This window comes from Exophiala oligosperma, assembly GCF_000835515.1.
Source record: "Exophiala oligosperma strain CBS 72588 unplaced genomic scaffold supercont1.10, whole genome shotgun sequence".
In the NCBI taxonomy this organism is placed as follows: Eukaryota; Fungi; Ascomycota; class Eurotiomycetes; order Chaetothyriales; family Herpotrichiellaceae; genus Exophiala; species Exophiala oligosperma.
In genome coordinates, this window is record NW_015622827.1 from 958643 (window position 1) to 983759 (window position 25117).

General features: G+C 51.0%; 9 protein-coding genes and 1 non-coding gene across 10 annotated transcripts; 6 read left to right on the top strand and 4 right to left on the bottom strand.

Annotated features, from left to right (window-relative positions):
* Positions 1-292: 292 nt before the first annotated feature.
* Positions 293-1093, top strand: PV06_09518 (uncharacterized protein; the record flags this gene model as incomplete). Its single annotated transcript, XM_016410972.1, has 1 exon — positions 293-1093. One exon carries the CDS (start codon positions 293-295, stop codon positions 1091-1093), a length of 801 nt encoding a protein of 266 aa, XP_016258779.1.
* A 575-nt stretch (positions 1094-1668) lies between these two features.
* PV06_09519 (uncharacterized protein) lies at positions 1669-3690 on the top strand (the record flags this gene model as incomplete). The annotated part of the gene is made up of 3 exons (XM_016410973.1): positions 1669-1841; positions 1919-2718; positions 2857-3690. 3 exons carry the CDS (start codon positions 1669-1671, stop codon positions 3351-3353), a joined length of 1470 nt encoding a protein of 489 aa, XP_016258780.1. The 3' UTR covers positions 3354-3690.
* Positions 3691-7113: 3423 nt separating this feature from the next.
* On the bottom strand, positions 7114-9300 carry PV06_09520 (uncharacterized protein; the record flags this gene model as incomplete). Its single annotated transcript, XM_016410974.1, has 1 exon — positions 7114-9300. The coding sequence occupies one exon, from the start codon at positions 9298-9300 to the stop codon at positions 7114-7116; it is 2187 nt and encodes a 728-aa protein (XP_016258781.1).
* Positions 9301-9803: 503 nt separating this feature from the next.
* PV06_09521 (uncharacterized protein) lies at positions 9804-10947 on the top strand. Its single transcript, XM_016410975.1, has one exon. The coding sequence runs from the start codon at positions 9961-9963 to the stop codon at positions 10327-10329; it is 369 nt and encodes a 122-aa protein (XP_016258782.1). The 5' UTR covers positions 9804-9960; the 3' UTR covers positions 10330-10947.
* On the bottom strand, positions 10780-12198 carry PV06_09522 (uncharacterized protein). The gene is made up of 2 exons (XM_016410976.1): positions 11934-12198; positions 10780-11875 (listed from the first exon to the last, which is right to left on the bottom strand). The coding sequence occupies exons 1-2, from the start codon at positions 11996-11998 to the stop codon at positions 11014-11016; spliced, it is 927 nt and encodes a 308-aa protein (XP_016258783.1). The 5' UTR covers positions 11999-12198; the 3' UTR covers positions 10780-11013.
* Positions 12199-12349: 151 nt separating this feature from the next.
* On the top strand, positions 12350-13857 carry PV06_09523 (uncharacterized protein). The gene is made up of 2 exons (XM_016410977.1): positions 12350-12512; positions 12575-13857. Coding segments are annotated over exons 1-2 (567 nt in total). The 5' UTR covers positions 12350-12510; the 3' UTR covers positions 13140-13857.
* PV06_09524 (uncharacterized protein) lies at positions 13700-17981 on the bottom strand. Its single transcript, XM_016410978.1, has 3 exons — positions 16127-17981; positions 15795-16076; positions 13700-15740 (listed from the first exon to the last, which is right to left on the bottom strand). Exons 1-3 carry the CDS (start codon positions 17106-17108, stop codon positions 14245-14247), a joined length of 2760 nt encoding a protein of 919 aa, XP_016258785.1. The 5' UTR covers positions 17109-17981; the 3' UTR covers positions 13700-14244.
* Positions 17982-19480: 1499 nt separating this feature from the next.
* Positions 19481-21245, top strand: PV06_09525 (uncharacterized protein). Its single transcript, XM_016410979.1, has one exon. It carries the CDS (start codon positions 19613-19615, stop codon positions 20213-20215), a length of 603 nt encoding a protein of 200 aa, XP_016258786.1. The 5' UTR covers positions 19481-19612; the 3' UTR covers positions 20216-21245.
* On the bottom strand, positions 20814-21000 carry PV06_09526. Its single transcript has one exon. It is a non-coding gene; the product is annotated as a tRNA-Glu (tRNA).
* Positions 21246-22101: 856 nt separating the features above from the next.
* Positions 22102-25083, top strand: PV06_09527 (uncharacterized protein). Its single transcript, XM_016410980.1, has one exon. The coding sequence runs from the start codon at positions 22883-22885 to the stop codon at positions 24875-24877; it is 1995 nt and encodes a 664-aa protein (XP_016258787.1). The 5' UTR covers positions 22102-22882; the 3' UTR covers positions 24878-25083.
* The last annotated feature ends 34 nt before the right edge of the window (positions 25084-25117 follow it).

Consider the following 25117-nt stretch of genomic DNA (forward strand, 5'->3'; position numbering starts at 1 on the left):
CATCGAAAAAATGACCCGCATTTGAACTGATATTTACATTAGTACTCTGAACACTACTACAGCACCTAGGTACTGTCTAGGCAGTCTTCAAGATAGATTACACCTCGTACAGATTATACAACAGATTTTGGCGTTTATTATCCTTGTCATAATTGACTATCTGAGAATTGATAAAGACACTCGGTCAGATCAGACACGAATTGTTACGATTTGACGACTGATCTGTGTGCGATTTTCAAAAGGAAAAAAGAATAAGAAGGAGAAAAACACCCCAGAACGCGAGCAAAGAACCATGACGTTAATCATTCATCAACTTTCACCCAACAACGAAGCAGACCTGGCATTGATTCCTGCCATTGCCCGAATTCACCTCGCGGCATGGTTGACCAACGGCCTCTACAGGACAATCTATTACGGTCCACCTTCTAGTTACCCCGCCATCAACGAATATAATGAAAAACGACACCTCCAGAGTCTAAAGAAGGACCCTACAGCTAGACTTGCCGTTGTGTGGGATGACACGGTGCGGGAGAAGGACAGGGACGGTGCCGGTGCCGGTGCGAGTACGAGTACAGACGGTGATCGTCAACCCTCACCGGATCAAATCATCGCCTGGACAAAGTACAACATCTTCACGACGGCCGAAGGGGCCGAAGAGCGCACGGACACCGGGGAGAGGTTGGAGTGGCCGGCGTACACCAATCTGGCGCTGGTGACGGGGTTCTGGGAAGCTTTGGTGAAATCCCGAGAACAAAACAATCAGGACATCGGAGCCCACGTGAGTGTCGACCAACTCGCCACGGACCCGGCACACCACAGGCGCGGAGCGGGGAGGATGTTGATGCAACACGTCGCGGCACAGGCGGACGCCCTGAACTTGCCAGTCACTCTGGAGGCGAGTCCTCAGGGGATGAATGTCTACAGGTCGGTCGGCTTCGAGCCTCACCATGAATTTTGGGTGGATCTGGCACGGTTCGAGGACGGAGGCGACAAAGGTGAAGAATGGACAGAACAACGAGGCAGAAGGGAAGGACAAGGGGAAGGGTGGTACAAAGAGGTCGCCATGGTGAGGGCGGCACCTACCACGAAGTAGAAAGTAGAAGGTGATGTTTTGTGTAAAAACGAGTATGAACATGAACATGAACATGACTATGACTACAAGGATGGGTAGAAACAAGCAATGAGTATGAATGATGAGTCTGAATATAAGGATGACAAGGCTGAATCTTTGAGCCTTGTACGATCACGGGATCTCGGTATTTGAAGAAGCAGTACGGAGTAGATAAATCTCTACAACAAGATGTAATCAAAAAAGTAATCCCTACATATCGATCAAGGACAATAATAATCAAAAACTTTTGTATATTGGTCTAGGATCTCTCTACCACGTTCAACCTGAAGGATTGTTCTCACTTGACCGCCGATCCACCCCTGTGCCATTCCCGCTATACCGATTAGCACGATTACAAAAATTTCGGTCGAGTAAGACATCGCCGATAAGCCGATAGATATCATTCCCACCGTATCTCTTTCCATCCGAGATTCTTTTGTTCCTAAGTACAGAGATCTTTTTGTTCTTCATCTCCAAGACATGCGGTAAAGTCGAGTTCTCAGGACAAAACAAAAAGTAACCTACAACATCATAACCTGATACTACGAAAAAAAAACATGGACGAAACTCAACCTCTTCTCCCCGACGTTCCACCCGAACCAATACCGAGTGACCTGGACAAAGACATTGTCACTTTCGACGTCGACGGTGACCCCGAGAACCCAGAAGATTGGCCCAATACGTACAAATGGGGAATCGTGGCCCTACTCGCCTTCATGGCATTCACAGTGTTTGTCCTCACGACCTTGCCTTGCATGACTTTTCCCATTCCTCTGCCTCGACTGACTTTACTTTCTCCACGACAAGGACGTTCACATGTATATCGGTGGTCCCGGTCGCCAACAGGATAGTCGACGACCTATCCGGCGGTCACTCGAGCAAATCCTCCAGCGTCCTTCTGGTCACCATCTGGGAATTGGGCGAGGCGGGCGGCCCGTTCCTGATCGCACCCCTCTCCGAGCTCTTCGGGAGGTACCCGGTCGTCAACGCGGCCAACATCCTCTTCATCTCGGCCACGGCCCTGGCCGCCCTGTGCCGGAGCACCCCTCTCTTCATCGCCGCCCGGTGCCTGACGGGGGTGGCCGTGGCCTCCAACGTGCTCAACCCGGCCATCGTGGGCGACATGTTTGTCTCGGACCAACGAGGCAGCGCCATGTCCTCCATCATGCTGGCGCCCCTGATCGGGGGCGCCACCGGACCCGCCATCGCCGGGGCCATCGCCCAGTCGTTGGGTTGGCGTCAGGTGCTCTGGATGTCGGTCATCCTCGCCGGCGTCGCCGAAGTCTTGTTCCTCACCTGCTTCCGGGAGACCTACAAGGTGACAATCTTGAGGAGGAAGGCGGCCCGCCGCCGTCGCGAGACGGGCAACCCCAACCTCCGCGCGGCGTTCGACGTCGGCGAGAAGAACAACAAGGACGGCAGATTCTGGGGGTCCATCGTGCGGCCGCTGGTCGTCTTCGCCGACAGTTCGGTCCTCCAAATGCTTTCCGTCTACGGAAGTCTGACCTTTTCTTATTTCTACATCATGAGCACGACGTTGCCCGATATCCTTCAAGATATATATCACCTCTCTCCTGCCCTTACGGGGTCGAGTTTCGTTTGTCACAGTAAGGTTCATCCCCGGGGTGGTTTTTCCTTTGTCGTTACACACTTCCCTACTCCCACCCCCCCCCCCCCCCAAGAGTCTGTACACCCGCCATACAACATCCACTGACATGTCTCCGTCCTTTTTACTCGGTTTACAGGCATCGGTTCGGCGATCAGTGTCATCCTGTGTAATCTCCTCCTGGACCGGATCTATGTCAGGTTACGGAAATCCCACGACGGTGTCGAACAACCCGAGTTTCGTTTACCTTTGGTAATCCTGGGAGCCTTCACCATGCCACTTGTGATTGCAATTTACGGTTGGATCCCACAACTTCATTTGTCCTTGGCCGTTTTACTGGTCGGCGTCGGAGCCCTGGGAATGGCCCTCATCCTGGGAGTGGTCCCCTTGATGGCCTACGTCGTCGACACTTTCAAATTGTACTCGGCCTCGGCCATGACGGCGGTCATCGTCATGCGTTGCCTCATGGCGACCTTTTTGCCTCTCATGGCCGAACCACTCGTGCGAGCTTTGGGCTGGGGTTGGGGTTTCACCGTCCTCGGTGGGGTGAGTTTGTGTTTTGCTCCCATCCCGGTCTTGATCTTCAGGTACGGTGCCAAGTGGAGGCAGTGGTCGAAATATACCCGAGAAGAATGATGGACAAGACACGTGAGAATCACCGAGAAGAGAAAAGAAAAACTAGAACAGAACAAAAGACCTTTACGGAGTACGAGTGCCGGGATGAGGAGGATATCTGTGCCTGTTCTTCTCAACGACAGATAAGAAATGAGTTTTTCAACACACTAAATAGACTCGGACGATTTGGTTTGGTGTACTAAGCAAAAGGAAGAAGAAAAGACAAAAGCAAAACAAAAACGGGCTATATATTCATGAGCGTTTAATCTATTTGGACGGTTTGTTTTTTTGGATATGGTCACGACTATTATGAAGTATTCAACATGAACCAGGTCAGGACGAACCAGGCCAGAATATGGTTGTTGGTTGTGTTCGATGTTGACTCGCCGCCCTGCCCCCCAAAAAAGACAAATGGACGAGGAAATTTTGAGCATGTGGTCGGTACGTGAACACCATGATCTGCACCTGGAATGTTTTTTTTGGCGGGGATTTTGAGAGATAAGGGTACGGAATATATGGAGCATGGAGTACAAGGTATAATCATGTCCGGCCAAACAACGTGTGTCCCGAGTTTGGTGCTCTGTACTTTGGACTTTGTACGTATTCCGTACAATTAAGATCTTTTGGGAGCAGCAGCACAAAGAACTTCAACATGAATTACAGATTTAGATGCCCACACTTATTGATAGTATTAGGAATACACACACAACACACACACACTCTCTCTCTCTCTCTCTCTCTTTGAGAACCAGGTTCTACATTATTCATTCATGATGATCCCACGGTAGAAAAGAAAGGAAAAACGTGATGGTAAATTCAGAAAAGAAGAACATCGAAAAAATATGGTGCATGGCGTTTGAAAATACATATATGCGATACCCAACACAACCACTATACACACAAACATACACTATCTCAAGCGCACACACACATACTCGGGAGTACAGACGTAAATTGAAAAAGAAAACCAAATCTACGCGGCACGTTTCATCCACCTTCCTCGGTCGTCATCGCCAAAAACCCCCCCATCACGACCCTCTCGAATGCTCTCTCAACACTTAAGAAGTGTAGGATTGGTCGCAACCACCCTTGCAAGATCCCTTGTAGGAGATCTCACCGAAACCGGTACCGGCGACACCACCGAGGCCGTTGGTCTGCCAGCAAACGTGGTAGTCTGAGCCGCACTGGGTGGTGTCGTCGCACCAGATGGTGGCAGTGCACTTGTCGTTGTTGTCGCAGAGGGTCAGGCAGGCGGCGAGGGAGTCGGTGGTTCCCTTGTTCCAGAATTGAGGACCGCCCGAGGTGTCGGCGTGGACACCGCAGTTGACGGTGTAGTCGCACTGGCAAGAACCACCGGCGGTGACAGACTGACCGTTGTCAGCTGGGCAAGTGGCGGCCGCGACGGGAGCAGCGGTGGTGGTAGTGGCGGCGACGGTGGTGGTGGTGGTTCCCCAACCGTTGTTGGCAGGAGTGGTCGTGGTGGTGGTCGTCGGGGCCGCGGAGGTCGAGGTCCAGTCCAACCAGGTTGGGTCAACCCGGGTGGTGGTGGTGGTCTTGACGGTCGTGGTGGTGGTGGTCCAGTCCAACCAAGTTGGGTCAACCCAGGTGGTGGTCGTGGGGGCTGGCTTCTTGGTGGTAGTGGTGGTGTCCCAGTCGACCCAGGTTGGGTCGACCACGGTGGTCGTGGGGGCTGGCTTCTTGGTGGTAGTGGTGTCCCAGTCAACCCAGGTTGGGTCGACCACGGTAGTCGTGGTGTCCCAATCGGCCCAGGTAGCTGCTGGGGTGGTGGTGGTCTTCTTAGCAGGCTTGGTGGTAGTGGTGGTGGCAGCCCAGTCGGCCCATGTAGGGTCGGCAACCCAGTACCAGTCGCCGGTGACGACCTCGGTGACGACACTGCAGACAGGTCCGTTGGCGACGACGGTGGTCGCGAGGGCGGCCGAAGCCAAGACAGCGCTGGTGTATTTGACCATGATGATTTTTGTTTTTTTGAGAGGTTCAAAGAGTGACTAGAGCTCGGAGACTCTGGAAGAACCGTTGGTTGGTAAAGAACGTAAGGACACAAAGGTCGAGTTGTTGTGTGCTGTTTGGAACGATTGTCGGGGAGAAAAGAGAAGAAAACAACAGGCGAGGGACGAGGCGAGTAATAGTATATAACACAGTGGATGTGTTATTTATGGCCATAGCGGTTCATTTCCTTGATGACGGGACAGATTCACCCACCTGATGGGGGCTAGACAGCCGGTGGACGTGTGTGGGCAGCCCATTGTTGACCTGGTCCAGAAGGTCCCACTCGTCGGTAACGAAGATCCAATTCAATGGGATCCAGGAGCCAACGTGGTAGGGGCGCCGAGTTGGTAAATTGGCTGGCGAAAAAACCACAAAAACCTTGGAGTAGATGAGGTGACAGCACCCCCTGACTACTCCCACTACTCACACAAGGCTGATGAGAGCTGGACTGTGACAGGCTGAAGGGAAGCCAAGTTCAGCCCCAGGATTTGGAGCTAGTGTCGATGGACAGCATAAGGGAAATTGGGACGACGGGCAGATGAACCAGCCAAGACGTGCTTCTGTTTACCGTAGTGCCCGGTGTTACAGGCGAGCGGGAGGCTTTTTCATTTGAGCACTTTTGTTTGTCGCCGTTGTCTTACCCCAAGATTTGATATGTACAGTACAGACACTTGAGTCCTCATTGTAGGAATTGACTCGAGGAGAGTAGGTTGAACCACAGCGGAGAGTTTGACATAGTTGTACGAGAACAATTCAATTGACAGCAAGCATAGTGAGCGCACAGGTCATGCATGCATGGTTGAAAGATGGAAGACCGAGGTATAGCACTCATCTGGAGCGAGCGTTACAATCGCATCGCCTGATGAATCTGGCTTGAGACGTTGGGTGGATGGAGCGTTTAGGGGGCAAAACGGCAGAGGAGGGAAAACAACAAAGAGGGAAAGGCTGAGGATGCCAAGCACGCAATCTTAGAGCAAGTGGAGCTTGGTACCTGACTAGTCCAAAAACAGACAAGGCTAGGAGCTTCTTCGTCGCGTCGCGTTTATGGCTCTTTTCACTCCATACAGTATGTACGGAGTACGGGAGAAAGAGAGAGAGAGAGACAGAGAGACAGAGAGGAGATCGCAGGATGTCAACACCACCAACCATCAACCACACCGGTCCAAACCCTTGCACTTCAGTCCGATTCAGGAATCTCTTTTGCCTTCTACGAGACGGAGCACCTCGCTTAAGCAATCCACCGCGTTACCCCCGTCCTCTCTCAAAATATCTTCCCCATCATGCGCGCAATTTCATGATCAACGAGCCTTACTGTACTTTCATCTGCCGGTGCCGAGTACCCCCGTTCAGCAGACTGCAAGATGAACGTTGAGAACAATGAACAATCACGGTACAAGGGGCCCACGTGTATGGAGCTCACTCAACAAGCGATTTCCATGCCCAACGTCATACTCGTAGCTACCGAAGCCACCGCAATCGCAATCGCAATCTTTTGGCACCCTTCATTCCATCAATCTCCCCGTCCGTGTGACAGCGGCTTCTGATTGCGGTGGGTTCCGTCGTGGCTGTTGCTGGGCAAAGTACGGCGCTTCGGAGGTCCAATCAAGGCCAGATGTCTTCTAGAGCCTCTCGAGAAATCACTTGAGCGAGGCTGCCCTGGTTCTCATTTTCCAAAAACCTCAGATGTACTACTAGATGTGGTTAGACTACTCGAGCAGTGACATCCTCACAGATGGGTTTCACAGTGCGACCATCAGGGCCGCGCTTGATCCTCTCAGACAATGGAAATCCTCTCCATGTGGCAGAGTCCTTGGTCCAACAAGCTCACCACCTCGCCGTTCATCATACCTTGAACGTAACACTCTGCCACGATCTCGAACTTGTGACTACCTGCTTCTCCATCTAGAACCGGCCTCAATAACAACGGACAACTGCAACCAGGCAGGATAGCAACTACATCCTCGAGTCTGGCCACTCTGGGGACTACCGCAAGGTATCCATTTCTTGTCGTCGCGAGCCTCCTACACCACATCCAATTGACCACTCTCCCAATGCACTGGTAGTAAAGTTGTGGCTCGCTCTTCATGACTCCAAGATCCTGGAAAATGTCTTCGAGGCGCTTACCACCGACTTGGAACGATCGATTGCGCTTCAGCCATATGTGTAAGTTCCAGCGCAACGAATCGTCGGTGTCCCCTGTGTCGGGACATGGATCAGGCGGAGCGCATCTATCATCCAGAATAGCGGTGTCCAGAACACATTCATGATAAGATTTAGCGGCCTTACCATGCCTGTCTCGACCACCACTCAGCGCCAGCCACAACGCCGTTCTCAGACCTTCGTCACCCGAACCGTATGCATTCGCAGCTGACGCAGAGTTCCGGATATCTTGAACACCGTTGAGATCGTCGTCCCAATATCTCGTCCCGCTCAAGCCGTCAAGCGTGTCGAAGAGCACTGCGTCGGTCGACAAGACTGAACCGTCGTCGCCCAAGAATTCCACGTCGGATGCGTGCATTTCACCATGACTATTGAATTCCGGATCGAAGTTGTTCAGCTGGAGCTTGATCTCTTTCAGCAGGTTGGGAGCCCATGACGGAAGACCTTCAATATCCACCTCCGGTCCTTTCTGCTGCTCACCCGTTTCGCCGCACTGGATGAGCATGCCCAGATCTCCTTCTGAACGAATCCACGTCCTTGCGAAGGACATGTAGACCTCCCGCACTGGAAGCTTATAGTCTGTGACAACCTGCGCAGACATGACATCGTCCAAAAGACCTAGGATGCCATACACCTTGTCGGATGGCTTGCGGCACATGGCTATGCGACACCGGGTGAGCAAGTGTCTTTTGAAGTGAATGTGCGACGAGTGTATTTGTCCATCTTGCAACGTTTGGAAATCTTCGCACTTTTCCCACTGCCAATGCAAGACGTTACGATAGGCATCATACACAGTTGGATCGGTGGTCTTGAGGACTTCGCCGAAGCACGCCCCGAGCTCGGGATGTTTACTGGTGGCTTTAAAGAGGTGGAACGCATCGTACACTTGGTACATCTTCGCAAAGGTCGTGGCTTCTTTCCCACACAGAATCACCGCGGTCGGCCCGCCGATGGTAAGTTCCTGGATAATCCACAATCTCGACCAGTACTCTCGAAGCATCAGTTTAGACAACGCAGGCCAGATCTGCGTGCCGTTCGTTTCCAACTCCTGTCTCAACCATGTCTTGAAGACTTCGGGCCCGGACTTCCACTTGTCGTCGACGGTGTTGATGAAACGGAGAGCCAGATCGCTGTTGTCGGCTTCGTCGCCGAGCCAGACTACGACGGCGACGGCTTCCTTGTAGATGTGTCTCATCCTCCTGATTTCTCTGTTGACCTCGGCAGGGTTGCTTTGATCGATACACAAGGCGTCGGCCCATATCCTGCAACCCGACGATCGTACCATGTCTGTACCTCTCAACGCAAGCAAAGCCTTTTTCAGATTTCTCTGGACAACATGAGCGTAACCGTCCATTATTATACTGTCGACGTCACTCTCGTCGCCCCAATTGTAGCTGAGAGCGATGAACGGGTGCCGGCTTCTGTCCACGTTGTTTTGTTGGTCTGCTGCGTTCGTCTCACTCCCAGCATCGCCTGCATAATTTAATAGTGCAGTATGACTGATCCGACACGATGGCGATATCTTGTTTCCGGCTAATGACCCACCAGTATCACCCTTGTGAGGAGGATGAAGCGGTCTCCCATCGATGACCGGGCAAGCCTTTTCATGATCAGGCTGAAGAATCTCCAGTACTCGGATATCTCCTGATTCTAGAGGATAGTATTTCATGACTGCGCAGACTTCTTGCTGATCCTCGTTTTGGTCTTGTGCTTCCGGTTCGTCTCTGTTTGTGGCTTCTGCGCGTACAGGCAGGACGACATCTTTGCCCGATGATCGCCATCGTTTGAGGATATTATTCATCGGTTAGGCTGAGAGATGCTTTTCCTCCTCGCCCCAGCGCTATCCTTTGCCCGACCCAGGCGGCCCAATTGAGGTGTTGGGCACAATTCACTTGTTTAGGCGAAACCCGGGGGGCCAATGGTGCGTATATCGATGGGTTTTAGTGCTCAGGACTCCGTAGTTTAGTACCTGTAGTGATGCGCGCAATTCAATACAGACGGTACTTGTACCTGTACCACACAAGTATGTACGTATTTGAAGTTTGGTTCTCGACATACTGTATAGACAACGAAGACTTGCCATCATTTCATCTTTTGATTGTGGCAAAAGAAAGATAACAAAAGTTCCTACTCCATAAATGTAACACAGCCACATCCAACAAGTATTCTGTAAAGTTGTGCGACTGCAGTGATCTGCGAATGATCTTCGGTTCCTCCACATTTTGCGATTCCAGTAAATATATTTATACTCCCCATACATTTATCGATAACGACTCACTACAATAAATCTTACAGAACACAAAACTATAACATCTTTATTTCAACAAATGATAATCATACCACAATTCATGATTTATGATCCCTTATTCCTTACCCCTCGTTAATCAAGATAACCGTTCACACACCGAGTGTGAATCCTCCGACCCCATCCTATCTCGGCCAAACACAAACCACCAAGACAATGCTTCGCCGCAAACCTACCGCTCTCACAATAACAAACGAAGACATTGCGGCGTTTGAAGAACAACTCGCCCGCAGACTCGCCTACACGCGATACCTCAAGACCGGTGAAGATCCAGAAGGATACTTTCGCAACCATCAACAACAACAGCAGCCGCCTGGTGGTGGTGGTCATTATTACGACCAAGATGCGCAGATGCAGCAGATGACCAACAACCAACGCGACGCTGCCAACAATCACAACAACAATGGCATGTCTGCGACAACAACAACAATTGATCCGAACGACGAACTCAAACCTTTACCTGGAGATAAAGCTCGTATCGTGAGGAGTAGAGAGGATAGAATTATCGGGACGGGAAATAGATGACACCGACAAAAACATACACGCAACAATCGCCACCACCCCAAAAAAAACAGAGAGAAGGATTTGGATCAAATGGGTCAAGACATGATTATGGAGTACGACATTCAAAGTCACGAAAAAGAGAGAGAGAGAGAGAGAGAGAGAGAGAGCATACGCGCGATGCCTTATATCCCAGGTATCATACCATTTCATCCCATGGGATTCGTGGCCAGACGGCGCACTTTCCGAAGAAGATCAAGGGTTTGACAAAGCAAGGGCATTGATTGGGGGAAATCTCTACATGAGAGGTGAGAAGAGTGTAATAAATCACCATGTCAACTGGTACCTAATGGCGCCAAAGTGAATGAGAAGGCAAGCCACAATATCAAGCCCAGGCCAAGTGGCAATGTCGGAAAATCATCACATACAACACTTCAAGAGCAGGTCGAAGATATCAACTCTATTTAATTGAGACGATTTCCAGGAGTCGGGTAATCAGAACATGAGGTATGATGATTGATGTTGAAGAGGTTAGGTTGGGACAAAGCTGCCTAATGGATAGGTATGGGCTTTGCCATCTGCTCAATACGATGATTTCACGCAGTCATCGCGTGAACGCCTCGACCAAATTCTTATTCTTTCAGCTTTCAGCTCAGCAATAAGGCTTTCTAATCGAATATTGGTACAATTCAAATCGACCCCCTGAATTCACTCTTTCTTGTCATCTTCCACTCGAGGTTGCTTCGAGTCGGCGTCTCCTTCTCCACTTCCACTCGTCGACTGCTGTTGCTGTGCCTGACCCCCTTCTTCGGTTATCGTCTCCATTCTATCGCCACTCTGTCGCTCTTGCTCCTCTCGTGCTCTTCGTTCTCTCTCGAGTCGGTTCTGTTCCTCCTCCATACTCATGCGCAAAGCCATGGCCAATTCGGGGTCTGCGGCCGGGTCGACTCCGAACTCGAAGCCTCCACCGCTGCCACCGCCGGTCTCGACTCCTTCCATGCCGCCTCCACTCGGGCCCGCGTCTCCACCAACGTTGACAATAGGCGTCGTGATGAGACTGTCGCCGAGCAATCCAGGTCCGGGAGGAATGACGACCAGGTAGTTGCCTTCACCTGAAGAACCACCCACGGCCTCGACGAATTTTTCCAGTATTGCCTTTGTAGAGGACTCGATGGCGTCACCGAATGCCACAAAGTCGACCGAGACGTTGTTCTTTTTGCACTTCTTGGCCAACTTGACCAGCTCCTTCTCGTTGTCGTTCTTGTCCCCAAACTTCGGGTCCAGTTCGCTACAGATCAGGACGATGATTCTTTGCCGTTGACTCTTGTTCGCTCTGTGTTTGAGGGCCAGCATGGCCACGCTGATGGCCGTCCCTAATCTGATGTGTCCCTTGATCTTGGTCTCGTGTAAACCTCCCAGGATGGCGCCAAAGTTCGTGGTGGGGGTGTTGAGGACGGTAGGACCTGTTCCTGCCATGGTCATCAGACCGACGGCGGATTCTGGGTTTGAACCCGTCTTTGCGTTGAAGATGAGTTGAGTGGCTTCAGACTGTGCCGAGAATCGATTCGGCCTGGTGAGATACGTCAGAGATAAACGGAACGATATTAGTTGTGTGCGAGTTCACGTACGGATAGTCACCATTCCGACTGGCCTCACTGTTGTCCACCACAATCATCGTCGCCTCAAGCCCCATGATGGCGGTGTTTTGGACGGCTGGGGGAGAGGGCAGCTACGGATCGATATGGGTTTCGATTTGTAGAGAGAGTCAAAGAGAATAATCAATCTGGCAAGAACAATGAAGCCGAGGTGGTGATGAAAAGGGAGGTTCAACCAGAAGAACGAAGGGAATTTAGAGGTTGAGGAAGTTGAGTACGGAGTAGTTGGATGTTGACGGCTTGTACTGTACTGTATTAAGTTGCGCAACGCAGGCGGCTCCAAACACGTCAATCAACGTAGCCTTGCGCAGCCTTGGCGGTGACGGGTCGAGGCTGTTCTATTTACTGCTGTACAGAGTTAAGGCCGATACTCCAAAGAATGATCAAGTGTCTAGTTAATCGTCCGTCTCACAAGGAACAACACCTTGCCGACGGAGTAGGTGTTTGCCTGATTGTCCTCCACAACTGTTGTTCCAGAAAGATGATACTGCCTTGCTAAAACCAAGACCCTTCTCGACCGCAGCGCGCGGTCCCCCTCGATTACATTGCCATGTAAGTTCGACCGACGCGAATGCTACCAACTCGACAGACGGTGCTGACTGATTGACACACAGGCCCGTCTTCGCCCTCATGATCATATCCAAAGCGGGTTCTCTGGTCTACCATCGTACATTTCCCACCTCTCCTCCCGGTGGTGGTGCCACGACCACGGCCAACCCGAATCAACAACCCGGTGGTGGTCAATCAACGGTCGGCGGGACGTTGGGTCTACCGGGCACCAGTACACTCACCACGAACGACTACTTGGTCCTGGCTGGTACGTTCCACGGGGTCCACGCCATCACGAGATCCATCACCCCGAAACTACCCATCACGTCGTCCGCGACCTCCACGACGGCCAACAAAAAAACCTGGACGTACCCTGACCCCGCGGTCGCCCCTTCCGGGATCGAGAGCATGGAGTCTTCCTTCTTCCGTCTGACCGTCTTCCAGACCTTGACGGGCACCAAGTTTTTGTTGTTCACCGACCCCAGCATGCCCAACACCGACGTCCTCATCAAGGGGATCTACGAACGGTACGCCGACTTCGTCTGCAAGAACCCCTTTTGGCAGATGGAGATGCCCATCCGCATCGACGCCTGGGAGCGAAGTCTGACCCAGTGGTTGACCAGGCGGTGACGGAAAAGGGAAAGAGAGAGAGAAAATAAATGAACTGGAACGAGAATGATGACATTGCCAAATTGAAGAAGACGAAGGAGACTGGCAAGCAAATAAAGACCCCCCGGGAGAGGGAGGGAACTATGGCCGAAGTTCCAGAAACCGGGACGAGTTTTTTTCCTTTCCCAGAGTTTTCTACAAGACGGCACGAGTGGTGCTTGGAATTGGGCTCGAAAGAAAACAAGGGAACAATCCGGCGGGACCGTCGGGACACAGTCTTTAAGACAGTCTCGGTGCTGGCCAGAGGACATTCGTGTCTATCGACGCTTCGCATACGGCGATACCTTGACTCGAGGACGCCGATAGAAGATGACTTCGACCAAAGAGCCGCGGATCCAAGAAAGATCCAAACCGCGAGAACCAGTATAGGAGATGGTTCAACTGTCAGAGATCCAAAAGAGATCCAAAAGTAGGAACCGGTGCAGAACTGGGCTTCGAGAGTCGGAGATCCGAGAAGATCCAAAGATGCAGCAAGATACCCGTTCGCCGTGCTTGATTGTGATCGATAGCAGTCATGGTCTCTAAATCTCAGCCGCGGGATTGGCATTGATATTGAGGCTAATATACTTATTTTACTATCCTATCTCGAGGCACTTCGTCCATGAATACTCCCTCAACCTAAAGTATAGGTAGCCCATCCATCTCCTCGCGGAGCTTCTCTTTCGTGGATAAAACGTTCAAGTAAATTCATAACACTTATATTTCTTTCCTTTCTTCGTAGCTCATGCGACGGTCGATATGATTCATTGATCTTTCAAAGATAACCCACACCAAGGGGAAGGCGCTTTTCCCGAGGTTTGAATAGCGAATACATGCCACGCCCCTTAGGGCCGCACACCCTCACGAACGCACATGATCTTGGATATCAATCATTTCGTCATCTCATTTCTTCATATAAAAACGTTGTCCCTCTGCAGAATAGAGTGGAAAGTCCCAGCCCGGGAGGAAAAAAGGATTGAATCGAGCGGGGAAAAAGTCTCTCTTGCCATGTCAAAGCATGCTAAATGAGACCTGGAAAACCCAAAAAATATTAAAGAATCGCCATATTTTCGCGGGTATTGGGTTATTAGTGATGCTGATCAAAATCCCACCTCCTCTTTAATCCACCAGTGTCCATGACGTTTGCCACGCTCTGTTGCCATTGTCGGGATGTGACAAACATGCCTCCACCTACACCAGTTGTTGGGTAAGTCGTCGAAGATGATGAAGGAAGCTGAGCCATGTGTCCTGCGACGGGAGAGGATAGGTCCGGAAACGACTGAGACTGCGACGCAAAGTAGTGTTGCTGTTGCGAGTAATTTTGCGCGTTGACTCCGTACGTTGGCGATCCTGTAGAGGTGAAGCTGCTCTGGAGGTTTTGCATGTTGCCAGGAGGCGAGGAACCGCTGCCACCGTACATCGACGGTGGAGGCGCAAGCTGGGACGCTGAGATGGCGAATGCAGTGTCGAATTGGTCGATGATAGGGGTCGGATTCCACTGAAGTTCAGGAGCCGATGTACCTGGATGATAATACCCGCCCGCTGACGTCGGCATGTTGGCATACTGGTTCTGGTCGACGTCGTAACTCTGCGCGTACATGGGGGTCTGAGGTTTCGAGTCGCTCGAGTACGCAGACACCGGAGGTGTAGCGAGATAGCCTGTCGGTCCACGCATCTGGTTGATGTGTGCAGGGAAATAATTGGGTTGCGGCTGTTGAATTTCGGACTTTATTGATCCTTGCGGAGTTGGCTGCTGCTGCTGCTGCTGTTGTTGTTGCTGTTTTTCGTAAGATCCTTGAGACGTCGGGGAGGGGCGCGACTGGTCGGAAGGCGAGCCAAGGGGGAAAGACTCCTTCAGTTCGAAGGGTCTATTGACGTCTGCAGAGAAAGCCGCTCGAAGGGAATTGATTTGCGCCTCGGTCTCTGGCATGGGCCATGCAGCTACACATCGCTCCAAGATGCGCATGTGTCGGACGAAATAGTCCTTTGCTTCCATGTTGAATTCTGGGTCCGGCGAGGATAGCGCAATCAAGTGGAGCATGATACATGTTAGGATGGCATAGATCGTAAAGTTTATGCCCCTTTGCATGTACAGCAGCCCCGTGAGATCGTACTGCGCCAGCACAGCCTCTTGAAGGCGACAAAGCACTTTTGCTGACCGATAACACGTACTCATATGGTGTCTCCACTGACTGTCGGGTCCAAATGATTCGGAAGCTTTGAGCTGCGGTCGATGAAGCATAACAATGGCGAGGTGATAATGTGAATGCATGTTTCCAACGAAATGAGATGGCAGTGTCGGTACACCTCCGCCCTGCGGTAAGGTGACCTGAAGATCCTTGGGCAATTCGTCTGGCCATTTCTTGAAGGCCGCATTATGCGCCACGAATTCCTGATCTAATCCCCAATCTTTCTTTTTCTTGAGCTTGATCGAGACATCAGTTATCAGACGAATGTTGCGGGCATTTCGAACGAAATAAGCAAATTGTCTTGAAATGGCCTTCTCGAAGTCATCCACATCAGAAGAAGGTGGGTTAACGCTGGTATCAACTGATGTTGGGTCAACACCGAGATCCGTACGACCTGGCACAGTTAGTTATGTCTTGACATTGAGGGATAATGCTGCTTGTTAGCTACCTTGTGGGCCGCCGACCATGGTCTCACAGACGAGCAATGTCTGCCATAACCGAGTTTTGGTCAAGCATTCGATTTTAGGAGAATCACACGTCTCTCCACTAGTATGGGTCTCGTAGTGCTCGTCTAGCTCCAAGTCCTTTGCCATAGCAACTGCTGTTTTGCAAGTCATCCATGATCGATAGTAATATCCTCTCTTAGGAGCACTTTCCCGCGCTTTGAGAAGCAGCAAAAGTGCTTGTATTGTACTGAGACGAGGACTGTCTAGGAAGCAGGCTTCATGTTCTGCTCTTGGTTAGCTAGGATTCGAGAGCATTAGCACAGATAAAGCTTACTGTTGGCTAAAGCCAGCCATTGAGCACCTTGCGCCGGGTCGTCAGACAGCCGGCCAGCATTCGCAAAGATTGCCTCGAGTATCAAGGGAGATATTGACGCCCGATCATTGCGCCACTGATCGTAGAACTGTCTGCGGTTTAGGACAGGAACGTATGGATGTACATCCCGGAAGAAGGTTTGGAAGGCTTGGGAAGCCTCTTCATCCGAAGGCATCAGTGCTGGGGGTATTCGAATATGTGAGCCAGCATCGGTACTGAAGGCCGCGGCAATCTTGGCCTCCGCTTCCGGCTCCTGAACTGGAGCGACCGACTCTTTTCCTTGAGTCTTCTCGGGCCTCAAGTAAGGCGCGATACCATTTTCGCCGATTTTAAGCTCGCCGAGATGCTCCATGAGTTCTTCGGCTGTCATTTGATCCATTGGAGTCGAGCCTGCCCTTTCCTCCCTCTGCGAATCATCGTCGCCCTGATACTGAGGATAAGTCTGACCGGCAGCTTGATATTGGTCGTCAAGGGCACCAGAATATTGCTGAGGGTTGGGATAGTATCCACCGTATGATTTCCCTGACATGTCGTAGGGAGGCTTTGAATAGTTGGCGACGTAAGCATCATACGAGAAGTTGCCGGTTTGCGTCGCTGGGAACGGCGGCGTTGCCAGTCCATAATTCGGTGCTTGTTGAATCGACGGTGTTGGATTTTGGGTAAAGGACTGCGACTCGATGCTAGGTTCGATGGCACTGTCGGGACCCGTATCGCCAGATTCGCCATCGAGGCCGCCTGCTGGAGGGACGCAATGTAGCTTGAGTCGGACACAGGCGGCGCAGGGCCAGGTGTTGGTCGTGGCCGAGTCACATTTGATCTTGCGACGGCGACATCCTTCACATGCTCTCATTACCTTCAAGCGCTTGTGTCGGTTATGTTCATCGACGAAGACATAGTTCTTCGGACCCGATGGAGGTCCGGATGCCATCGAGTAGTTTTGCATGGTGCAATACCATTCGTGTCGGATGACACCACATTGGGTAAGGGCAGAGCGCGGCGATAGTAGCTCAATCCAGACGGATGCCCGTTGTTGCGGAGGGGCGGGATTCCTCCAGTCAACGTTATCGTATACAGATGATCGATCTGCACGAGGCTCGCGCTGTTGACGGTTGGCGAGAGCAGGGGCGCCAGATACTCGAGAGTGCGTCTCGTATATATCACAATGGGAAATTCTAACGAGGGAGAGGGTTGAAAGCTCGAGTTGTCAGTGTGCAAAGTTGCTTTTCGTTGTGGCGCAATCTCAAACTCCAACCTCGGCAAGTGGAGGACACATGCGCCTTTTCCCAGCGATAAGTCAAGAACTCAGTTGGCAGCAGACGGCACGCGGAGGATGCGTCAAACAATGGTATCGAACTTCTCAAACACACAAGATGCGCGAGGTTTGAAGTGAATAGCGATCCTCCCCACGATTGCCCAGTGGTGATAGAGGAAAGAAGTGGGTGCAGGGTGCGACCTGACAGGAGATGGTTCCGCTTATGCGAAGTGTGCAAGGAGGAGCCCACCGAAGGCCGGTAAAGGTTGTGTTCAGTGTATGTACGCGTACGGAGTCCAGGGAAAATATTCGCTGTGGCTGTCAGCGGTTTGGGGGCAGCAAGTTGACGTTATGTGTGGTCTGGATCGCCTCCTATTCGTATCCCCGAACTCCTTGAGGATTCGTAGAATTCACCTGCACGTCATGGGTTGTGAAGTCGGTATCCAGTTCCAGGAAAAATGGGTTGTGCGTCGACAGGGGCAGATTATTGAGGTGTCTCGCTAAATTGTCAGCTGTACGGAGTAAGCAATAGTTGGTTGATTGAAAACTCGGACGGGAAATCAGGAGGAGGAGGGGAGGAGGAGCAGGAAGAGGGCTCGAGCTGTTGGTGCCATGTGGTGATGGGGTGGCCATGGTGGTGCGGCAGGTCTCTTTCGCTCACTAGGCCTCAGGTCTCAGCTAATGTAGCAGTTGGTTCGACGACTCCGTAAAAAGAGACCAGGGTTGCATGGATCTTGTCGTTGGTTGGATTTCTGTCAGCGCTGCAACGTAAGAGGATGGCGTAGGAAAAATCCTGCTCCTTCCCCTCCACCTTGTTCCGTCGAAGAGGAATGACTTTGTAGTACGTAGCACGAGTCTTGGGTCATTTGGTGGCAAAGAAAGCATCTGACAGGTTCTACTCGTATAGAATTGGTGAGTCTATCTAATCATGTCCTGTGTAGTGGCAATATTGTAATATTGTATCTGAACAAGAGTTCGAGGACGGAGTCATTGTACGGAGTATAAAACACTGTCTCAGTCATCTCTAAACTCCTCCTTACTGATCTTCGGAACGATCCCCCCTCCATTCAGGGAACATGCAGTCAGATTATTCCCAGGCTAAGCGTGACCAGTGATCAGTAGAAAAGCGCTACGGGATCGACGACAGTTGATTCGCGATGGCGGCAACTCTCTACAGGCCCTTCGCCTCAGCAAAAGGTTGCACACTGATACCTCGTCCCCCTACGAGTAGTGTTGATCGTATACGCATTGTCCATTTGGACTCGCCGAGGCCCTTGCGAAATGATTTCTGACAAACTCAGGTCGTCAAGGCTGTCACTGCTGGTGGTCTCAGCTGTGGCCTCAGTTGTGGCCAGGCTCTACAGGCGCGTCCGAGCACTGAGATGACCCGCTGTCGCAGTCTTCCACCGAAGCTTCCATGCCGCCTTCTCGGGCCTCGATCTTCACCGCTAAGGGATACCCATGAATACCCGTGGATAGGCTTGCGGATCCCATTCCCCGGGGCTGATAGGCACAACCTTCGCAAGCCTGATAGGCTTCATGCAACGCCTATTTACCATCGCATGTTGAACGTCTGTACACTACTGGTACTTCCGTAGACCTGAGGGCAGTACACGCGACTGGCCACCTAGATTCCATTTGCCTGATCCGTACAAGTCGTAGGGAAATGCCGTCGCATGTGGTCACAGAGTTGCCGTCACGAGTTGACGCCAATATGCTGCGACAATATTGTAGCTTGCCTAGGCTTTGCACTGGTGAACTGTCGACGCAGTAGTGTGCAGGAAGTGATTTGTAGCTGTCCATACGGACTATTATGCCGTACGGAAACTGGATTGACAGGAGGCCAATTATGAGTGGGAGGAGGTGGTGGTGGGAAATAAGAGGAGCAGAAACCTCTGGGTGTATTCCCTGGCACGTGACTAATAACATGACAAAGCAAGGAATACACGTGACCAGAGCTACGATAAGGATAAATGCGTTGAGCTAATCCTCATATGTACATGGCGAGAATTGATAACCCGGTCGAATCTACGTTGTTCTTTTACCAATCCTTGCGGTTAACGACTTTATTGGGTCTTGTTCTTTCATTACACCCAGAAATCACCACCACAACCACAATCACTCTGTATTCTTCGATTTATTGTGTTGAACACCCCTCTGAGAAAGCGTCTACTTTACATCAGAAGATATTCGCCATGGAAGACGGCAAGAATGCCAATCCACTGATTATCAATCCTTCGGACCTACCTACACGCAGACGGCGGGCCTCTGCGCAGAATGAACAGTCCGACGGCGCAATAACATTTGCCTACCCCGCCCCATCCTTTATGAACGATCCTTTTGCACGCTCATCCAGTCCTTCTTCGTTCGAAGACAGTGATAGCGATCTAGAAAACGAGCCCATCGACACCCAAGAGATTTACGACCTCATCGCCACCATGTCGGATCCCGAACATCCCATCACCCTTGGGTCGTTGGCGGTGGTGTCCTTGCCTGATATAACGATCAAGCCTACGATTCCGAGCCGTCCAAGGTCGAACCTACAAACTGTTACCGTGCTGATTACGCCTACCATACAGCATTGTAGTTTGGCCACCGTGATCGGCCTGGGAGTCCGAGTGCGCTTGGAAGAGTCTCTGCCCGCTCGGTTTCGAGTCGACGTGAGAATTAAAGAAGGGACACACTCTACGGCGGATGAGGTCAATAAACAACTGGCAGACAAGGAACGTGTGGCTGCCGCCCTTTGGAATCCTACGTTGCAGAGCTTTATCAAAAAGATGCTCGAGACTTGCGAATGATTGAAACGACATGTCAACCAGTAACCCTACCATCATTATACCAGGAAGCCTGGGCACAGATACTACCTTTGAGCTGGAAATCTCCATGATTTTACAAGATCCACACACCGACCCGATCAGAACAGCCTCAAAAGGCGTCTAAGCCATGTCATTTCGGGGCATACACTGCACTTTGACGCAAGTGAAGGTCGGTGCTGCCGTGACCATGGAAGAGTGCCATTGGGCAGTGTCGACTCCCACGCCCGAAGCTACCAATCTTCACGGATTGAAGGAGAATTATCACCAGTCATGGTGAAATATCTCAGGATTATCGACGACAAGCACGAAGGATCGCACGAGAATATGACCACTATCTTGATGAATTCGGTGAAGCATCAACCCAGATATCAGCATCAGGTATCAATGAAAGCGTTTGCCGTTGACGCAACTATTCTTTCTGCAAATCAAGTATTGAATGTGCGCCGCCAGCGTTTAATGAGTTCAAGGTCCGCGGAGAAGGCTTTCCGACCAAAAAGGAAATGAGCAAAAATTCGCCAGGAAGATCTGGAAGCAAAAAGAATCACGCTCAACTTGTTCAACAAGTCGAGAAAGGGATTTGAGCCCTACGTGGGGGTCGAACCCACAGCCTTAAGATGGTATCTCTTGTTTAAGAGTCTTACTGAAGAATTATGAGTATACGCTGTGTTGGTTGAAGCTTGGAATGTCCCTTACCGCTGTTCACAAATTAGTGATATTTCAGGAAGAGCGAGTGAAAGACAAACCTCTACCGATTGAGCTAGCAAGGCGCCAGCGATCTCTGTGTGATTTCTTGAGGAAAATTTGAGGGCTTTAATGGATAAAATGTGGACTGAGTACGAGGATGAAAAAGATTTTCAAGGGCTGGCGGGAGAGTGGACTCGTTACTGTGCAGTGTGGTGTACTGTAGCGTGAAGATATTGTATGCTCCGCTTTCAGCCTGGTGAATACTTGGCAAGGCTGCGGTAGGAATTGTAGCGTATCAAGTCTCTAATACTACGAGTTTGTATACTAGGATTCGAGTACTCGTACGGAGTACGAGTAAGGATATTCTCTAGAGATATGTACATGGGGAGTATCTCGTCAGCTGGTCCTTGCAGTACACTAGAAGCAACAAGGTAAGTCTGAGGCGATAGGTTTGCCGTACCATATCTAGAGGATGCGTACACGTGGGATGTTTTATGCGCACATCAGCACCTCAGGGAGATTACCTACTCGTAGTAATCCATACGAGCATCTCTTCATAATTAATCACGGAGTTCTCGTATTGCTCGCGTGCTCACTCTTCGCTCTATCTGGGTTGGCTCTTCAGACACGTGATCTTGGCGTTCGTCACTCCTTCCGTACGAATAAGCGAGTGCTTCTTAGCGGAGTTTCCTCCTTCCTGTTGTCGTTGATTCCTGGCCAATCAAATATACACGTGGGTGAATGTTGGACTGTCAAAAATCAATTTTCATCGCCATCGACGTTTCTTCGCTCGGCTTTGAACGAGAACACAGGCCACTTTTTTTAATGACATTACATGCACTACGTATGGATAATCCATACTATATGCTGATCTAGACAGGTACGGAGTACGACCAGCTGTTCCTGCCAAATGGACGAGTTTGCCTAAGCCCGTAGTTGTCCCTACACGGCAGTAGGTTTTTTTTCTTTGCCCCAGCGTCTTCATTCACTTTCTTCTGTCTCTGTCCCTTGCAAAAGGTACGACGAACTTCCGCCCGATCTCTTCACTCTTGTGACTTTCGGCTCCTTCCTCTATTCCGTCCCTCCCTGAGAAAAAATTGCTTCCCTTTTGAAAGGAAAAGCTGCCGAAGTCTCCTCTTCCTCTTCCTCCTCTCCTTCTGTACATAATTTCCTTTCATCACCGTCATCTCATACTCCATATTCTGCTTCATCCTTCTGTTGAGCAACTCGCGGTTCGCGCCCATTCTCCTTGATCTGGGCTGGTCAACCGAGAAGACCCATTGCTACCAGACAATATATCAAACGCCACAAGGTCGTCTCGACGCGTTACCTCCACCACCATCATCAAATCTCCATCTCCATCCTCCGTATCACTCGTCCTTGTACGGATACAGCACCCCAATACACGTCTTCTTGCCGTTTCTGCCGGCCACGAGGACGCCAACGATCATCATCGTCGCCCCGCCCGTCACGCTACGTTCCCTTTCGCAACGAACGCACATATCAGCCCTGGCAACTTTCAGGTCTTAACTCCATAGAGCCAGCTCCGACCACCAACCATCTTAGCACGCACACCCCGGCCCTAGCCCCTGTCGTCGCTTGTCGACGAATCATCTCAACTCCTTCAAACTCGTGGCTCGACTCAAGCTTTGTTTGGCAACTCTTGTCTTCAGCCACTGATTCTCACTGCAACTTTGCTTCCCACTCTCCATCCGTCTTCTCCGATCACCAAGCTCTTTAGCTTTTGGAGTGGCTGTTGCTTAGCCGTGGTCCCGTCTCACCCCGGTCTTGTCCAATCAGTGGCTTGCCTTGACTGTCGTCAAAGATCGCTTCACATTTTCTCTGCAACCCTCAACCGACTCTCGCTACCGTTAAAAGGATCTCATCCTTCCTCCTCCTTCCTTCCTTCTTTCTCTCGAGTCCATCTTCAACAACCCTATCTGGGCAGACACAACACTCGCCACCATGTCTTCCGACGAAAGAATCGTCGACTATGGCCCGAATGCCCCTCATGGACCTGATGTCACGGGCACACACCCCATCGGAATCGACTACACCGACATCGACATGACGCAGAATGAAAAGGAAGTATTCAACCTTCTCCTCAAGCCCGAGGATAGCTTCGATGAACACGGCGTCTATTGGGCTGACCTCCCACTCATGAAACGGCTCAAGTTCGTCTCAAAGGTCGATCGGGAAGAGACTAGCCGGGAATTCTCTGCCTTCTGGAAAATGTTCAAGAACGATCCTCTGTCCCCGGTTGGCTTTTACTTTCGCAACATGGTGCTGCCTGGTGCCGGTCTCGGTCTCGAGGGTTACGTCCTGTTTTCCATCGGCAATATCAAGCCGCTCTTTGAAAAGTCATTCCCGGCATGTTGGAAGAAAGGCGCCATCTGTAATCCTACCTGGATTAAGGCTGTCGACTACCTGGAAATTTGCGGCATTATTGTCGGTCAGATCCTGGTCGGCGTCATCGGTGACTGGGTCGGTCGCCGCTGGGGTTTGATTCAAGATGCTACCATCATGTTCATGGGCTTGATCATGTTGACCGCATCGTGGGGTGTCACGCAAAATGGCTGGGTCATCTGCTACGCGTGGTCACTCTTCTTCTATGGCATCGGTGTCGGAGGAGAGTATCCTATGACGGCAACTTCCGGCATGGAAAATGCCGTCGGATCAGGAAAGGTGTCGACTCGAGATGATCGTCTCCATCGTGGTCGCAAGGTTACCAGCGCCTTTTTGATGCAAGGTTGGGGTCAATTTTTCAACCAAGTTATCCTGATCCTCCTTCTCCTGATCTTTCATCATGGTAGTGGGAATGCACCTTATTCCGAGGTCGCGGCCCAGTACACCTTCCGAGTTTCCTTTGCCATTCCCGCCGCCGGGACCTTGTGGTTGGTCTACTGGCGTACGTACAAGGTCAAGGCCTCTGCCAACAAACAACTACGACTCGCCAAGGCCAAGAGCAGCGTCACCGGCTATGACACCGAGTCTCTGGCTTTGACGTTCCGTTATTTCGGTGGCCGTATGCTGGCCACCGCCGGCACCTGGTTTGCCAACGACATTTTCTTCTACGGCAACAAGCTCTTCCAAAGTGAATTCATCAGTGTTATCATGCCAGGCAGTACTTCCATCATGCCTGGCTGGCTTTACAATCTGATCAATGTCGGCGTGTCGCTTGTGGGCTACTACATGGCCAGTCTCCTGATTGACAACAAGCTCTACGGACGCAAACACATGCAAACCGTGGGTTTCTTGCTCGATTTCATCCTGTTCATTGTACCAGCCTTCCACTTCAAGTACTACACCAGCCCGGAGCACATCAAGGAGTTCCAAGCCATGTACTTCTTGTCATCCTTCTTCAACCAGTTCGGACCAAATTCCGTGACCTTCATCGCTGCCGCCGAGGTCTACCCTGTTGCAGTACGTGCCACGGCGCACGGTTTCTCTGCTGCCTGCGGCAAACTGGGTGCCTTGACTGCGGCTGTTCTCTACAACTACATCGACACTCAGACCAAGTTCTATGTAGTGCCTTGGTTTGGCTTAGCTGGTATGTTCTTGACTATTGTTTTCTTGCCCGACACGACTGGTCTCGATCTCAAGGAGCAGGAAAGACGTTGGGCTTTCATTCGCGCCGGTCGTGAACACGCGTACCATGGCATTGCCATTCACTCCAAGCACCTGAGTTTGTGGGAACGCATTCGTGGTGTCGGCAAGCACTACGATGCAGACCTTGACTACAAGCAACGCGTTGAAGAAATGCGTGGCGAATGGGAAGCTCGTATGGCCGAGAGGGTTTCCGAAAAGGCCGGCCATCCAACCGTCGACGATGAGGACCATCCTAGTGAGGTGCACTCGTATTTTGCCCGTTCCACAAAGTCGCCCAACCTTCAAGGTGCCGAGAACGAGAAGATTCCTCCTCTTATGAATGGGGCTAATGGTGGCCATGATGGCATCTAGAAAAGGGCCTAACAGAAGGGAGGAGTAGAGTTTTATTGCCTGAAGGAATGTGATGAAGGGGTTTCGTTGAGTTGTGATTGATGCGAAGAAATTAGAATGTTGTACTTGGCTACGACCCTTGTTAAGAATTCAAGAGGGTTAATCACAAAAAAGATAATTTGAATAGTCGAGCAAAGCAAGCCAACACATATGGAATATTTAATTTCTTTCATGCTGAAATGAAATTTGTTTTCTCCTTTT

Bases quoted from the DNA above. Each gene is read 5' to 3' on its own strand.
- PV06_09525 (XM_016410979.1), top strand. From the start codon at position 19,613: ATGGAAGACGGCAAGAATGCCAATCCACTGATTATCAATCCTTCGGAC.
- PV06_09527 (XM_016410980.1), top strand. From the start codon at position 22,883: ATGTCTTCCGACGAAAGAATCGTCGACTATGGCCCGAATGCCCCTCAT.
- PV06_09522 (XM_016410976.1), bottom strand. From the start codon at position 11,998: ATGGGGCTTGAGGCGACGATGATTGTGGTGGACAACAGTGAGGCCAGT. The intron at 11,876-11,933 runs GTACGTGAACTC...GTATCTCACCAG, and splicing joins AGTCGGAATGGTGACTATCC to GCCGAATCGATTCTCGGCAC.
- PV06_09524 (XM_016410978.1), bottom strand. From the start codon at position 17,108: ATGCAAAACTACTCGATGGCATCCGGACCTCCATCGGGTCCGAAGAAC. The intron at 16,077-16,126 runs GTAAGCTTTATC...AACCAAGAGCAG, and splicing joins ATGGCTGGCTTTAGCCAACA to AACATGAAGCCTGCTTCCTA. The intron at 15,741-15,794 runs GTAGCTAACAAG...TAACTGTGCCAG, and splicing joins CATGGTCGGCGGCCCACAAG to GTCGTACGGATCTCGGTGTT.
- PV06_09521 (XM_016410975.1), top strand. From the start codon at position 9,961: ATGCTTCGCCGCAAACCTACCGCTCTCACAATAACAAACGAAGACATT.